Source organism: Macaca thibetana, chromosome 2 (genome assembly GCF_024542745.1).
Source record: "Macaca thibetana thibetana isolate TM-01 chromosome 2, ASM2454274v1, whole genome shotgun sequence".
Lineage (NCBI taxonomy): Eukaryota > Metazoa > Chordata > Mammalia > Primates > Cercopithecidae > Macaca > Macaca thibetana.
The window spans coordinates 3762402-3777418 of NC_065579.1; the positions used below are offsets into that span (position 1 = coordinate 3762402).

A 15017-nucleotide genomic window follows, 5' to 3' on the forward strand; every position below is an offset into this window, starting at 1 on the left:
GAGTCAGTTCTTACACACAGAAAGGCTTCCATCAGGAAAACGGAAAAGTAAACCACCAGCAGAATGTGTGAATGAATCTTGTAGCACAGCAGTGCAGGCTGCCGTCTGCCCAGATACCACTCTGGAAGACTTCTGTACTCTGAGTCTCTAGATGCATTTCCGATCTGTCTGCCCCAAGTCCAGGTAAGAGCCTCGTTATTCCACCTGGACTGGTGCGGGAGCTCCCGATTCCGGTGCAGCAGTGCTCTGCCCTCTTTCATTTCTGTCCTGCAGGGAATACAGCAGGATTGTCCGACCCTCGACCCCAGCCCAGTGCCTCCCTGCTTGAGGCCTCCTGGGCTCCTTGCTGCTTACAGTTTAAGCCCAGGCTCCTAAGCCTGCGCTCCAGGACACCTCCCGATCTGTGCCATCTTTGCAGGTCCTTCCCCATGCACCCGGCCAGCTCTCTCTCCTCTGGGTTTCTCTGCCTATCTGTCTTCTGCTACCTTTCACTGTCCTGTCTAAATCCCCCTTCCTCCAGGAAGCCTTTCATGATCCTGAGGAGGGCTGTCAGATGTAGCAGGTAAGGTAAGAGATACAGACCATTGGCCGGGTACGGTGGCTCACGCCTGTAATCCCAGCACTTTGGGAGGCTGAGGCGGGCGGATCACAAGGTCAGGAGTTTGAGACCAGCCTGACCAACATGGTGAAACCCCATCTCTACTAAAAATACAAAAAATTAGCCAGGCCTGGTGGTGCGCGCCTGTAGTCCCAGCTACTCAGGAGGCTGAGGCAGGAGAATCACTTGAACCTGGGAGGCGGAGGTTGCAGTGAGCTGAGATCACGCCATTGTACTCGAGCCTGGGTGACAGAGTGAGACTCCGTCTCAAAAAAAAAAAAAGAAAAAAAAAAAAAGAAACTGAAGCTGGTAAATGTCTGACCAGTCTTAAAACTTTATAATCCATCCCAACTCCAGCACCATCTCACCTCCCCAAGACTGCGGAGACACCACTTCTCCCTGAGTGGAAGAGTAAAGAGTTGGACAAATGGTTTCTGAGGCCCCATCTGGCTTCCACAGTCTAAAATGTAAGCCTCGAAAGTGACCCGATTTCTTCAGTAACTTAGACACATCCTAAACTCTTCGGAATTAAAGAAACATTACTACATGCTACATAGACAAAGGCTATAGGATGCTTCTGGATTTCAGAAGCATAGAAAAGTGTGCTTTTTAGATATGAGGCAAATTAAAATGCCCTTCTGAAGGTGATTTTAAGGGCAAGTGGAAATGCTCATTGTATGTTAAAGGAGAAAAGTCATTTGCTTTTATTATATTACACATAATACATACATGTTTCAGAGGGCTGTTTAATCTTTGTGGAGGCCTTCTTCTAAGGATAGAATTATGGTAGATCTTTGTTTTTTGAAAAATGTTCTATAATGAACACATTTGCTCTTGAAACAGGGAAAAGACTATATAATTTTATTTATTTTTAGTCTGGGGGGTTGAGGAGAGACCTCAGTTACAAATATTTGGGTTAATTGTACTCTTTATAGGCGCACTATCATTAGCGGTTTATCAAGTAACTTTAAAAATATTGACTATTTCCCACTAGAGGGCACTCTTCTCAAATTTTAGATTGCCTGTAACGCTGGAGACTTAAGCTTTGTAAAGAAGTTTCAAGGTTTCATTTCAACAGAGTCGGGGGACTTGAGCCTATTTATTTGTTTGCTTGTTTGTTTGCTTGGCTTTTAATAAACTTTTTCACTAAGTTAACTTTTTCAACCCTCCTTTATATCATCGACATTTCTGTTTTTTGCAGAGGGTGTGGAACCATCAATTTAGTAATCTGTATCCCTTCCAATTAATCTTTTTTTTTTTCCAGTTTATGTTCCCTCAGCAGGATATTATTAAAAGATGAATGCTAAGGAATTACCACTAATTTTGTTAGGTATAATAATGGCATCGTTCTTAGTTGTTGTTTTTTTTTAAGTCATTATCTATGAGATACATTTTGAAATATTTGTGGATGAAATGATTTATGCCTGGGTGGGTGCAGTGGCTCACGTCTGTAATCCCAGCACTTTGGAGGTGGAGGCAGGCTGATCACCTGAGGTCAGGAGTTCGAGACCAGCCTGGCCAACATGGTGAAACCCCATCTCTACGAAAAATACAAAATTAGCTGGGCATGGTCGTGGGTGCCTGTAATCCCAGCTACTCTGGAGGCTGAGGCAAGAGAATTGCTTGAACCTGGGAGGCGGAGGTTGCAGTGAGCTGAGATTGTGCCATTGAACTCCAGCCTGTGACAAGAGTGAAACTCCATCATACATACATACATACATACATACATACATAGACAGACAGACAGACAGACAGACAGAAAGAAATAAAATTAGGCCAGGTGCCGTGGCTCATGCCTATAATCCCAGCACTTTGGGTGGCCACGGTGGGAGGATTCCTTGAGCTCAGGAGTTCAAGACCAGCCTGGCCACCATAGGGAGACCTCATCTCTACTAAAAAAACAAAATAAAAATCAGCCAGGCATGGTGGTACACACCTGTAGTCCCAGCTACTCAGGAGGCTGAGGCAGGAGGATCAGTTGAGTCCAGGAGATGGAGGCAGCAGTGAGCTATAACCATGCCACTGCACTCCAGCCTGGGCGACAGAGCAAGCCCCTCTCAAAAAATTAAATAATTTTTTTAAAATGAAAAACATAAGGAGTTGAACATGCTTTGTTTTAATATGATAATAACCCTAAATCCTGTGGGCTGTTCGGACTGCCTGCTATTTAATTTAATAGACTTTCCCACATCAGTGTAACAGATATTCATAGATTCTTAGCTCACGTCAGAAACATACGTTTCCCAGGCGCTGCAGGAGGTGATAGAGTAACAAGGGCAGACGTGATGCCTGCCCTGCAAGAACTTGAGTCAGACATATTTGAGGTTTGGAGTGGAACCAGCCATGCAGTAAACGCTGACTACAAATGAATCTTGGCAAGGCAGGAATTTTATTGGCATCTCAGTTTTATGGGTTTGAGTTGAATCATCTCAGCCATGTGGGTATAAATGGGAGATTTATTATTATTACTGCCGCTCCTCCTAATAATAATAATTTCTACTAATAGTAATTTTTAAATCTTCATAGATTGTAATTTTTCCCAGGATGTGCAGCCCTTTGTAATTATCATAACTATCTCATTGATCATTTAACTAAAGTGTAACTGCTGGCAGCTGCTGCCTTCCTGCTTGCTAAAGTCACCTGTTCCTTTGCCCCCCGCCGTCTAAGGGCCTGTCTCCTGACTCTCTGAGCAGACAGGGGCTGGCCCTGAGCTCCGCTCTGCTGTGTGATGGTGGCAAAATCTGTCCACCGCTTTTTCTGTCTCTCTTTTTATTCTGCAGCAGAAGTACTGGGAGGCCCTAAACTCAGAGCAGGTATGGACAATCATGCTCTTTCCCTTCCAGGAAGGACTTCCTATGACCTGACTTCAGTTCCTGTTCCTGTTAGACCTCCTTAGATGGCTGGACCCATGACGCATTCCTTTAGTAAAAAAAAAAGAATGTCAGGCCAGGCGCGGTGGCTCACGCCTGTCATCCCAGCACTTGGAGAGGCCGAGGTGGGCGGATCACCTGCGGTCAGGAGTTCAAGACCAGCCTGGCCAACATGGCAAAACCCTGTCTCTACAAAAAATACAAAATTAGCCAGGTGTGGTGTCGCATACCTGTAATGCCAGCTACTCAGGAGGCTGTGGCAACTGAATTGCTTGAACCTGGGAGGTGGAGGTTGCAGTGAGCCGAGATTGCGCCATTGCACCCCAGCCCGGGCAACAAGAATGAAACTCCATCTAAAAAAAACAAAAACAAAAAAAAGTCAAAATGAGAGGCAAGACTGAGAATCAGTGGGATTTTCAGGGCTCTCTCAGTTCAGAGTTCTTTCTGCTTTGCGGGTATCCAGGTAAGCCCAAGTAATAGGGACCAAGAAGATATGTAACCCAGTGAAGAAACATGGTCTGGAACAACAGTAGTAGTGGCAGGCATGGCTGCAGTAGCTGTTGCAATAAACATTTCCAGACATTGTCATTCTGGGACCCTGGGCAGCCATTTGCTGTCTCCATGCCACCCTTGCCTCCAAGTGCCAGGTGGGCATGTTTTGTGACAACTACCTGTGCCTGTCATCTCCCAGGATTGTTTCTGATATGAAAATGGATCTTTTGCTCAGATTCTCTTCATGCCTGGTTTCCAGCAATAATTTTATTATAAAATTAAGTTTTAGGCCAGGCACGTTGGCTCACGCCTGTAATCCCAGCATTTTGGAAGGCTGGGGGAGCGGATCACCTGAGGTCAGAAGTTGAAGACCAGTCTGGCCAACATGGTGAGATCCCCATCTCTACTAAAAATACAAAAATTAGCCAGGTGTGGTGGTGCGTACCTGTGGTCCCAGCTACTCCGGGTACTAAGGCAGGAGACTCACTTGAACCCAGGAGGCAGAGGTTGCAGTGAGCCGAGATCATGCCTCCAGCCTGGGTGATGGAGTGAGACTGTCTCAAAATAAGTAAGTAAATAAATAATGAAATGAAGTTTTAAAACACATTATGCTAGAGATTCAAAAAATATAGATTCTAAATGTTTTCTAAGATTTGTATCACTTTTTTTTTACTTATTTACTTGTGTTGTGTTGTGTTGTGTTGTGTTGTGTTGTATTGTATTGTATTTTTGAGACAGAATTTCACTCTTGTCGCCCAGGCTGGAGTGTAATGGCATGATCTCGGCTCACTGCAGCCTCCACCTCCCGGGTTCAAGCGATTCTCCTGCCTCAGCCTCCCGAGTGGCTAGGATTACAGGCGCCTGCCACCATGTCTGTGGTAATTTTTTGTATTTTTAGTAGATATGGGGTTTTGCCATGTTGGCCAGGCTGGTCTTGAACTCCTGACCTCAGGTGATCCACCCACCTCGGCCTCCCAAAGTGTTGGGATTACAGGCGTGAGCCACCGCGCCCAGCCTATTTATTTCTTGAGATGGAGTTTCGCTCTTGTTGCCCAGGCTAGAGTGCAATCGCACAATCTCAGCTCACTGCAACCTCTGCCTCCCAGGTCCAAGTGATTCTCTTGCCTCAGCCCCCCAAGTAGCTGGGATTAGAGGCGCCTGCCATTACACTTGGCTGATTTTTGTATTTTTAGTAGAGATGGGGTTTCGCCATGTTGGCCAGGCTAGTCTCGAACTTCTGACCTGAGGTGATCTGCCCGCCTTGGCCTCCCAAAGTGCTGGGATTACAGGCGTGAGCCACCGCGCCCGGCCTGTACTAGTTTGAAGAGCTCACTTGATCAAAGTGCCAGGTTTCTGTTTGCCGGCAGCTGAACTGGTCAGGGTTGGCAAGAAGAATTCTTAGCAGCCATTTAAGAAGCTGGAGCAGCGGTTCTCAATCATCAGGGCATCTAAGAATCACCCTAGGAGCTTGTAAAAATGCCAAACCTTAGGTCTCAACCCCCTACCCAGGGGCATCAGTGTTTTTAGCCAGCAGCCTTGGTGCTTCTGGTGTGGCTGGTCAAGAACACACTCTGAGAACAATGACCTTGGTCTCAGGCCTCTGCTTAGAAACAGTTTTCATCAAAGAGCACACTGGCCATCCTCAGAGAACAGAACAGGGCCCTACTTCTTTCACTGGCCAGGTGGGTCACGTAGGCTGAGGGGCCTAGTGAGCTCTTTGATTTGGGATCTGATAATGTCAGAAAGGAATTTGGTTAAAGGGGTCCAGCCAAGTCTGCGACCGCAAGTTAATGAGATGGTCACACTGGAAGTGGCTGGCACAGCCCCAAACAGGTACAGGGGATAAGCTGCCCAAACGCAATCACTGCAGGGACACTGAGAATCAGGTGGTTTTTTAACATGATGGCTTTTAAAGTCGCCAAGTATTAGTACTCGATTCAGTGATCAGTAAATCACTAACAAACCGGGCTCTTTATTTCTGTCCAAAACAAAGTCACAGTTTGTGTTTTATCATTGGCATGGCATGGCCATTATGTCGGTGGCTCAGGGAGCCTTCCGGATCTTATCTGGCACCTCTAGGGATGGGAATGTTTGATTCAGCTTCAGTGTGAGCAGCTGTTTGAGCATCTTTCTTGGAGGGCATGTCCATGCCTGGGTCTATTATCATCCAAATAGATCATCTGCCCAGGCAGACACATCTGTGTCACCTTTGCTTCTTGTTTCCTGGGTTTCCTGGTACTGTCAGATGTGACCCTGTGCCTCAGAATCATCATAGACGCTCAGAAATGGGAGCGATCTTCTTATCTAGTTGCTGATCCAATACCACAGCATACACATGGGGAAACTGAGGCCTCCAAAACGAAAGCAAATTAGTGACAGGAGGAAGACTTGAGCCCAATCCCTACTTGTCTCCATGGCTGGAACTTCAAAGGTAACACTAAGGATCCCCTTGGGCTCTTACCCATCATCTTAGACCAACAGGAGGGCTTCACAGGCAGCTTCGTCAAGGCTTCTGTGCCCACTTGTTTTAACCCTTCACTCACTCCTGCAAATTTCAACTTCCCAAACTCATCTGAGTCGGTGATGAAATATTCACTGGCAGTGCCCCCCACTCTGAATTGGGTTTTACGTGATGACAAGTCTGCTGAGCCTCAGGTTTAGAGGAAACACCATGTAGGAGGCAGGAGTGAACCTTTGCTCTGTTCCTGTGGAGCTCATCACCTACCTGAGACAACAAGGCAGATGTCCACATAAACGCCAGGGCTGTCCATGCTCAGGGGCAAATCTGTGGAATAGGTAGTACAAAGAGAGGCAAGTGAGCGCCCAATGGGCTAACACAGTCAGGAAGGCTTCCTGGAGGAAGAGGTGTTTACCTGGCCCATAAAGAATAGGTTGAAGCTAGGCATGGTGGCTCAAGCCTGTAAGCTGAGCATGTTGGGAGGCTGAGGCGGGAGGACTGCTTAGGTCCAGGAGTTCAAGATCAGCCTGGGCAACATTGCAAGACTTTACTAAAAATTAAAAACTTAGCCAGGCATTGTGGTACACAAGTGTAGTCCCAGGTACTTGGGAGGCTGAAGCAGGAGGATTGCTTGAGTCTAGTAGTTTGAGGCAGCAGTGAGCTATGATTGCACCACTGTACTCCAGCCTGGGCGACACAGCAAGACCCTGTCTTAAAAAAATAAAAAAGGATTAAGTGTGCCTGGTTTTTTTCCAGGAATGAGTTAGGCATGGAGTCAGGACAAGGAGAACGTGACTCAGTCTCACTAGATAAGGACTTGGTAGAGGCAAAGAATAGTGGAGAAGGAGGGTGGGAAGGAAGGTGGAGCTGTTATGTTGAGGGTGGTTGTTCATTAGTTCCTTGATTTAAAGTTATGCTTGCCTCCTTAGGTCCTAGAAACACAGGCCTGGGTAACTTGTCCTTACCCTTTTGTCCTTGTCTGTGCCTGGATCATGAGAACCAGAATTGGGGCTTTGGTTTGGGTCGGGGGTTATAACAGATGAGAAGCAGCGATCTGTTCCATCCAGGTGCTCTTTGTACCTTTTCTCCACAGTGGGACCCTGAAGATGTGAACCTCGAAGGCAGCAAAGACAAGGTGGAGCTGCTTGGATCCCAGGTGCACCGGGACTCTGTGAGGACCGCACACCTGAATGATGATGATTAACACCTTCTGGAGCCGGCTCTTCAGCCCAGAGCCCAGGGTCAGGAGTTTGTTGAGTAACACAGCAGGAATCAATCCGCACTGACACCGTGGCAGGAACTGAAGCTGCCCTGGAAAGTGAGGAACCAGGAGCCGTCACTGAGTGTGGCTGGTCTATATCCTAGCTCGTTGTGGAGCTACGACTTCGGGAACTGTGGACAGACCTGGATAGGCCCAGTGTTTGTTCTGAAGATTACAAGTTCACAGACAGCTCTTGCTTTGTAAAGATAATCCAAAGGACATTAGACCCGCTTTTCCTTTTTTCCTTTATTCCCTTGAGAGTCAGCCATGAACTGAATACCTGCTAGGTTCCAGGAATGAGTTCACCTAACAAATAGCGAATGTGTTTGGTTGGATCTCAGCAGAGCCCATTCTGCAAGACCTGGCTGAGCCAGATGAGAGGGGTGGGGCCTGTGCTGGGGAGCCTTGGATCACACACGGGAACCAAGACCTGGCTTCTGCCCCCGTCACCCACTTGAGTTATCTGCTGAAAGTTATAGATAGGACTGCGTGGCCAGCCAAGTGTTTGTGAGATCACCGACGCTGCCAAAACAAAGCAAACTGCTCCGGGTACCAGGACTTCCTCCAACCTAGCGAGGTGTGTGCTGAGGCGGGCTTTGCAGGTGAGGGGTCTGTATGCTTCAGGAACTAAGTAAATGCATGCAGAGGATAAGAGGCATGATGGGAGGTGTTCAAGCACAGCAGTCCCATTTGGAGGTTATTTTGATACTGCGATGAATGAGGGGAAGGGCGCACGGAATGGGGCTAAGGTGGGAGCAAACACGGGTGAATAAATTTTTTAAATTCAAGTATGTCACTGTGGAGTGCAGTGGTGAGCATGAATCCCTGCACGGTCACAGAAGTCAGCCACGAGAGGAACTGGAGAAATGCCAAGCAACACAGTTTTGCTCCGGGCTGGCCCACAGCCGCTTGTGTAACTCAGCTACGGCAGCCCAGTTTCTCCTGAGGGGTAGGGCAGGTTCCAGCAGCACGAGGGAGGTCCCTTGGGGAAGCCGCTTGGCTCTGCAGGTCTCTGCATAGATCCTAATCCCCCGGGTGACCTCTGAACTACAAGTGATCTTAAAGCCACCTTATTTATCCCCTTTAACTAAAGTGTGTTGGTCCCTGGTTGTCTTGGAAAGTTTGCTGAAGTCAGCTTTGCTTTGTGATGTTAACCACGGAAGCTGTACTTCCAGGGAAGAGGAAGATTTGAATGGAGGCCCAGGATGCAGGGAGAAAAGAGTGTTCAAAGAGATGAAACAGTACAGAGGGCTGGATGCAGGGAAAAGTGGGAGCTAACAAGAAAGAATCGGAGATGGCCAGAATGGATGATGCAGTATGGGCTGTAGGGGTGGCAAAGAGGCTGAAAAGGAACCAGACTGGAGGCTGGTGAGTCAGTGCTTGCTTCTGTGGCCAACTGGTAGCCATGGAAGATACCAGAGTAGGAAGGTGACTGACTTGCCTCAGAAAGGCCACAACTGATTGGTGAGTTTTTCATCCCTATGGCTACAATTTTCCAGGAAGCAGAAAAATAGTCATGGGTACAGAATGAACATGGGAACAGGCTTAATCTAGAGTACTGAGTGGTAACAGCAGGGCAGAAGAGCCTATCTTTAGAAGGCGGAAGGCATGGGGATAGGATGACCTCTGGAGTCTGCTTTTAGTACATCCTCTGTCTTGAGGGAGCTCTGGATCATGCTCCCTAGGGCAGCAAAAATTGGTTGGATCCAGGTGAAAGTGGCCATTCATCCAAGAACATCAAATGATCTTGGCCAGGTGCAGTGGCTCACGCCTGTAATCCCAGCACTTTGGTAAGCTGAGGCAGGCAGGTTACTTGAGGACAGGACTTCAAGACCAGCCTGGCCAACATGGTGAAACCACATCTCTACTAAAAATACAAAAACATTAGCCAAGCATGGCGGCTCGCACTTGTAGTCCTAGCTGCTCGGGAGGCTGAGGCACAAGAATTGCTTGAACCCAGGGGGTGAAGGTTGCAGTGAGCCGAGATCGCACCACTGCACTCCAGCCTGGGCAACATAACAAGACTGCCTCAAAAAACAACACAAACCCTGCTGACTTGAGTAACACAAACTACCTAAGGTCCAGATATTATCTGGCTCCCTAGATCCCATTAGCCCAGCCTCCTCCCTTCACAAACTGGTTCCTGTCATCATGGTCCCAGCTTGTCTCAGGGTGTCTCAAGCCTCTTCATCCACAGTGACCTACCAAACTGGGAATTTTGGAAGCGAGGTTTGGCTTCATTGTTCAACGAGAATCTTCCTGTATGCAAAGCTCTAGAACACTGGAGCCTTTGTGAGGAGGTGCCAATTAAAATGCCTTTCTCCTAGTAGGAGGGGGCCTCTGTTGCAGCTTTGTTTCCAGCCGTTAGAACAAGAGGGCAGTGGGAGCAACTTGCCCTGATGAGCCAGTGAGCAGTGCAAGCGCTTACCTACATGGGGGCGGGGCTCGGGAACAAACGATGTTGCCCTGATGAGCCAGTGAGCAGTGCAAGTGCTTTACCTACATGGGGACGGGGCTTGGGAACAAACGATGTCATCATCGGCTCACTCATCTGGAGACCTGTAATATCGTCTGGTTGTGCTGCCTATCATCTGTGTGGCTTGGGGCATGTTACCTAACCTCTGTGAACTCCTTAGGTAGACTAAGAATGATACCAATCTAGAAAGCCTGTGGTGAAGACTAAGTGAACTAACATGTATGAAAAGGCAAACATAATACCTATTCAATGTAGACTTTGAAGAGGGATTAGTTCCCCAGGCTTCCTGCACAGATGTACTGAAAGACAGTAACCAAATCATCAGACCTACAGATGGACGAGATTTCAGAGGCTTGAATTCCCTTAAACACAACCGTCCCTACTTAAGTTCTATATAATAACCGTGATTATCCCGTCCCTACTTAAGTTCTCTGAAAATAAAAGGATTTCAGTTGCCAAAGTCTTTATCATTTAGCAAGAGCTCTGCTAAGATTACTATTATTTTTTTTAGACAGAGTTTCACTCGTTGCCCTGGAGTGCATTGGCGTGATCTCAGCTCACTGCAACCTCCGCCTCCTAGGTTCAAGTGATTCTCCTACCTCAGCCTCCCAAGTAGCTGGGATTACAGGCTCCCACCACCATGCCCGGCTAATTTTTGTATTTTCAGTAGAGATGGGGTTTTGTCATGTTGGCCAGGCTGGTCTGGAACTTCTGACCTCAGGTGATGTACCTGCCTCAGCCTCCCAACATGCTGGGATTACAGGCATGAGCCACTGCACCTGGCTAAGATTTTCTTAAAAGCCTGTCTAGATCCTAAAGAACTAATCCCCTTATCTCCCTCCTTCAGTATGATGAAGAGGTTTATGAGCATCATTTGAAGACACATTCATATTGTGTTTCCTTCAAAGGGGTATGAGCTCCTAGAATAAGAAGAGGTACTGGGCCAAGGAGCATGGCTGGGCTCCAGTTCCCAGGTCTGTTTCAGTGTCTTTGTCATTTCTCTTTCTATGTCACAGTTTCCTCATCTGTAAAATGAAAGTTGGGCCTGATTTTTTTCATTTTTTTCTCTTTTATGAATGTGCCAATTTGTTTCCCAGAGAATAATGACATCTTTATAAACTCTCAAGAAAGAGACATTATAAAGACAAATTTCAGGTATACTTTGAAAATAGGCTTCATTATATAACATATACCTCTTTCTGTTTGGATTTTACTATCCACTTAAAAACCTGTATTAATCACTAAGGGAAAGGCTAGAGGAGACTTTTCTATCTCCAGAATAATTTTGCAACAATTCCAAGATTCTCTGCACTTCTTTTTCTGTCCCTTGATTGGCCTCCTCCACATTTTCCAACTCTGCAGGTATTGCTCTACTCTTCGACTTTACATTGTTTTCGATGCTTTTGCAAGGAGACTCTGCCTTGAATGAACCCCAGATATGGTGCAATGTTGAGGAAGATCTCCAAGTTTACACATGCCTGCACGATGGCCCAAAGGTATCATCAGGTGAAAGGGACGACCTTAGAGATGAAAGAAGTTCAAGGAATGGTGCTACATTAAATAACTTAGCATTAGAAAGCATCTACTTTGCTTTTTCTTTCACCAACCCTGAAAGCCAAATAAGGCACTGGGCATTGAGGACTTCTTTTGCGCAGAACACGTGATTACACAGCGTTATTCTTCAAGAGTCTCTCTTAATCTGTCGCCTGGAGAACTCTGCACACTGTCCCAATTCCGTCTGCATTTTCCATCGGCTGCCAGTGTTCGTAGCAGAGGGCTCGGGTCTTCTCGTCCTCTCCTCAGGGTCTGGCAGCTGTCACTATCGCGGAGTTCAGTCCAGTTCCCAGCGTCGGGGGCGCTGCCTTTCCCATTTCAGTTGCCAGGAGGCTCATCCACGATCGTGCCAGAGGGGCAGCGAGTAGTCTCCTCGAACTACGGGGGAGAGAGGAGCCACTGTTGGCACGGGCCAGACTGAACGCCGGTTCCCACTGCCTACCTGCTCGGAGCTGCAGCCGCCGACATCTTGCGCCCTATTGCCAGCACCGCGGGGGCGCTTCGGGAAGAAGGGAATAGCGGTTCCGCGCGTGCGCACTCCGCAGCCACCGCCCCCCGCGAGGAGCGAGAGTCCCGCGGCCCCGCCCCGCCGAAGCTGCAGCCGCAGCTGAAGGCCGGAGTATCTGCCCGCAGCCTGCGGCGACCCAGCCGGGAAGTAACTGCTGAGGGCGTCTCCGTAGTTCAGTTTTGGTTTGTTTGTCTGAGACAGAGTCTCTCTCTGTCGCCCAGGCTGGAATGCGGCGGCGCGGTCTCTGCTCCCTGCAGCCTCCGCCTCCCGGATTCAAGCGATTCTCCAGCGACTGAACAGCTGGGACTACAGGCGCGCGCCACGACGCCCGGCTAATTTTTGTATTTTTAGTGGAGACGATGTTTCACCATGTTGGTCAGGCTGGTCTCGAACTCCTGACCTCGTGATCCGCCGCCTCGGCCTCCCAAAGTGCTGGGATTACAGGCGTGAGCCAACCACGCCGGGCCCACCCCCCCACCCCCCCACACTGGGTTTTTAAGGAGATAACTACAAGGTCATTTTACGGTTCGGAGTGTGCTTCAGACCTCCCAACAACCTAACGGTGTATTATAAACCATTCTTTGCTTTGTTTTTAAATACATTAAAAACCTTTTTTGGGATAAAAATAGTGAAAGTACATGGTTTAAAAAAAGAAAATCAGATTCACCGAAAGGTTTATGATGAAAAACAATAATGTTCTGTCCCTTTGCCTCCAAGAGACTCCTTTTTAAAAACTTTTGGGCTGGGCGCGGTGGCTCACGCCTATAATCCCAACATTTTGGAAGGGTGAGGCGGGCGGATGATCATCTGAGGTCAGGAGACCATCCTGGCTAACATGGTGAAACCCCGTCTCTACCAAAAATACAAAAATTAGCCGGGCGTGGTGGTGGGCGCCTGTAGTCTCAGCTACTTGGGAGGCTGAGGCAGGAGAATCGTTTGAACCCGCGAGGCAGAGGTTGCAGTGAGCTGAGACAGCACCATTGCACTCCAGCCTAGGCAACAAGAGCAAAACTCTGTCTCAAAAAAAAAAAGAAAAAAAAACTTCTATACGTTCTGGTAGTTGTCTCCATTAGGTTTGATTTGGAACTTGCTTTCCAGCTACAAGGTTGTTAAGATCATACTTGCTTTTCCTGAGCTGCATTATCTTCAGCTGCCATTATACAGGCTGATGAGGCTCAGTAGCAGGGCAGGGCCACTGGCGTATTGAGAAATGGATGGTCCCTGTCTTGGCATCCGAGGGTTGTGTGGCGCGCCTCGCGCCAGGACCTCCTTGGCCATTCCGCTGTTCCGAGCTAGAACCCGGTTTCTGAGCCCAGCACGCTCCAACAGCAGCCTGCGCGGTCCACACCTCTGCTCCGGACCTGACCTTTCCCTTCGGCCTTCCTCCTACAGGTGTCTCCGCACTTGGAATCTCCAGGGTAAATCTGAGGGATGATCTAAACCCACAGGTGGAACAAGGGACGACATACACGGCGGCCACCACCATCTTCCCCAAGGACAGCCTGGCCATGGATGAAAAGGGCCGTTTCGTAGGCCTTACCTTCTGCTAGCGAGTACAGCCTAAAGCTATGATATTCAAATATAGACTCTTAGGCTCCACCCGGGAGGATTCCCTAGGTCTGGACAGGGCTTGGGATCTTAACAAGCTCCTCAGGTGATTCTGTTACAGATGATCCAGGACCTCTGTTTGAAAAAAGCTGTCCTTGGGATATTACTTTTATTTATTTATTTTTTCCATCTCTTCCTGCTATTTTGTTATCATTTTTTAATACAGAGACGGAGTGTCACTATGATGCCCAGGCTGGTCCCGACCTCCTGGGCTCCAGAGATCCTCCTGCCTGAGCCTTCCAAAGTGCTGGGATTACAGGCATAAGCCACCACTCCTGCCGGGAAATTACTTTTAAAACAGATCTATTTGTATGAGATGTTCTCACAAAACTACTTAGAATAGAAAAAAAAAAAAGAATAAAAAAAAGAAAAAAAAAGAAAAGAATAGTGACAAAGTTCTTAAACCCCACTGTTGGACATAATTAAAATACTTTTTTAAAAAAATTTTATTTTTTTTTTGAGATGGAGTCTCTGTTGCCCAAGCTGGAATGCAGTGGTGCCATCTTGGCTCATTGCAACCTCTGCCTCCTGGGTTCAGGCGATTCTCCTGCCTCAGCTTCCCGAGTAGCTGGGACAATGGGCATGCGCACCGCCATGACCGGCTAAATTTTGTATGTTAAGTGGAGACGGGGTTTGCCATATTGGCCAGACTGGTCTCGAACTCTTGAGCCCAAGTGATCTGCCCTCCTCAGCCTCCCAAAGTGCTGGGACTACAGGCATGAGCCACCACACCCGGCCCAAACATTATGCTTTAATGAAGACATGATATTTTGCCATTAAACCTAAAATATCATAGAACCATGGATTGAAGAACAGACATGAATTACCTTGAAATCATCTACTGCAGTGCCTGAGTGGCTTTTGCCTGTTCTCACAGCATGAATTCCCAGTTCTCACACAGTAAAAAAAAAAAAAAAAAAAAATTATGAAAGATAATGTCAGCTAATAGGCCGCGCACAGTGGCTCATGCCTGTAATCCCAGTACTTTGGGAGGCCAAGCGGGGGCAGATTACCTGAGGTCAGGAGTTTGAGACCAGCCCGGCCAACATGGTGAAACCCCATCTCTACTAAAAATACAAAAATTAGCCACACTCCTGTAATCCCAGCTACTCGGGAGGCTAAGGCAGGAGAATTGCTTGAATCTGGAAGGCGGAGGTTGCAGTGATCACTGCATTCCAGCCTAGGCGATAGA

The 15017-nt window shown here is 47.8% G+C and overlaps 1 protein-coding gene across 9 annotated transcripts in view; it reads left to right on the forward strand.

Moving 5' to 3' along the window:
• TMEM44 (transmembrane protein 44) overlaps positions 1–14124 on the forward strand; it is a 47327-nt gene extending 33203 nt beyond the window's left edge. For 3 of the 9 annotated variants that reach the window (XM_050779182.1, XM_050779185.1, XM_050779186.1), the window contains one exon: positions 7512–8470. In XM_050779182.1, coding sequence (XP_050635139.1) covers positions 7512–7622 — 111 coding nt within the window. In that variant the 3' untranslated portion in view covers positions 7623–8470. Of the gene's footprint in view, positions 1–20; positions 356–3441; positions 3932–7511; positions 8471–11517; positions 12696–13609 lie in introns of those variants that run through there. The other 6 variants (XR_007723277.1, XR_007723278.1, XM_050779184.1 and 3 more) reach the window with 4 other exon arrangements.
• Positions 14125–15017: the final 893 nt, after the last annotated feature.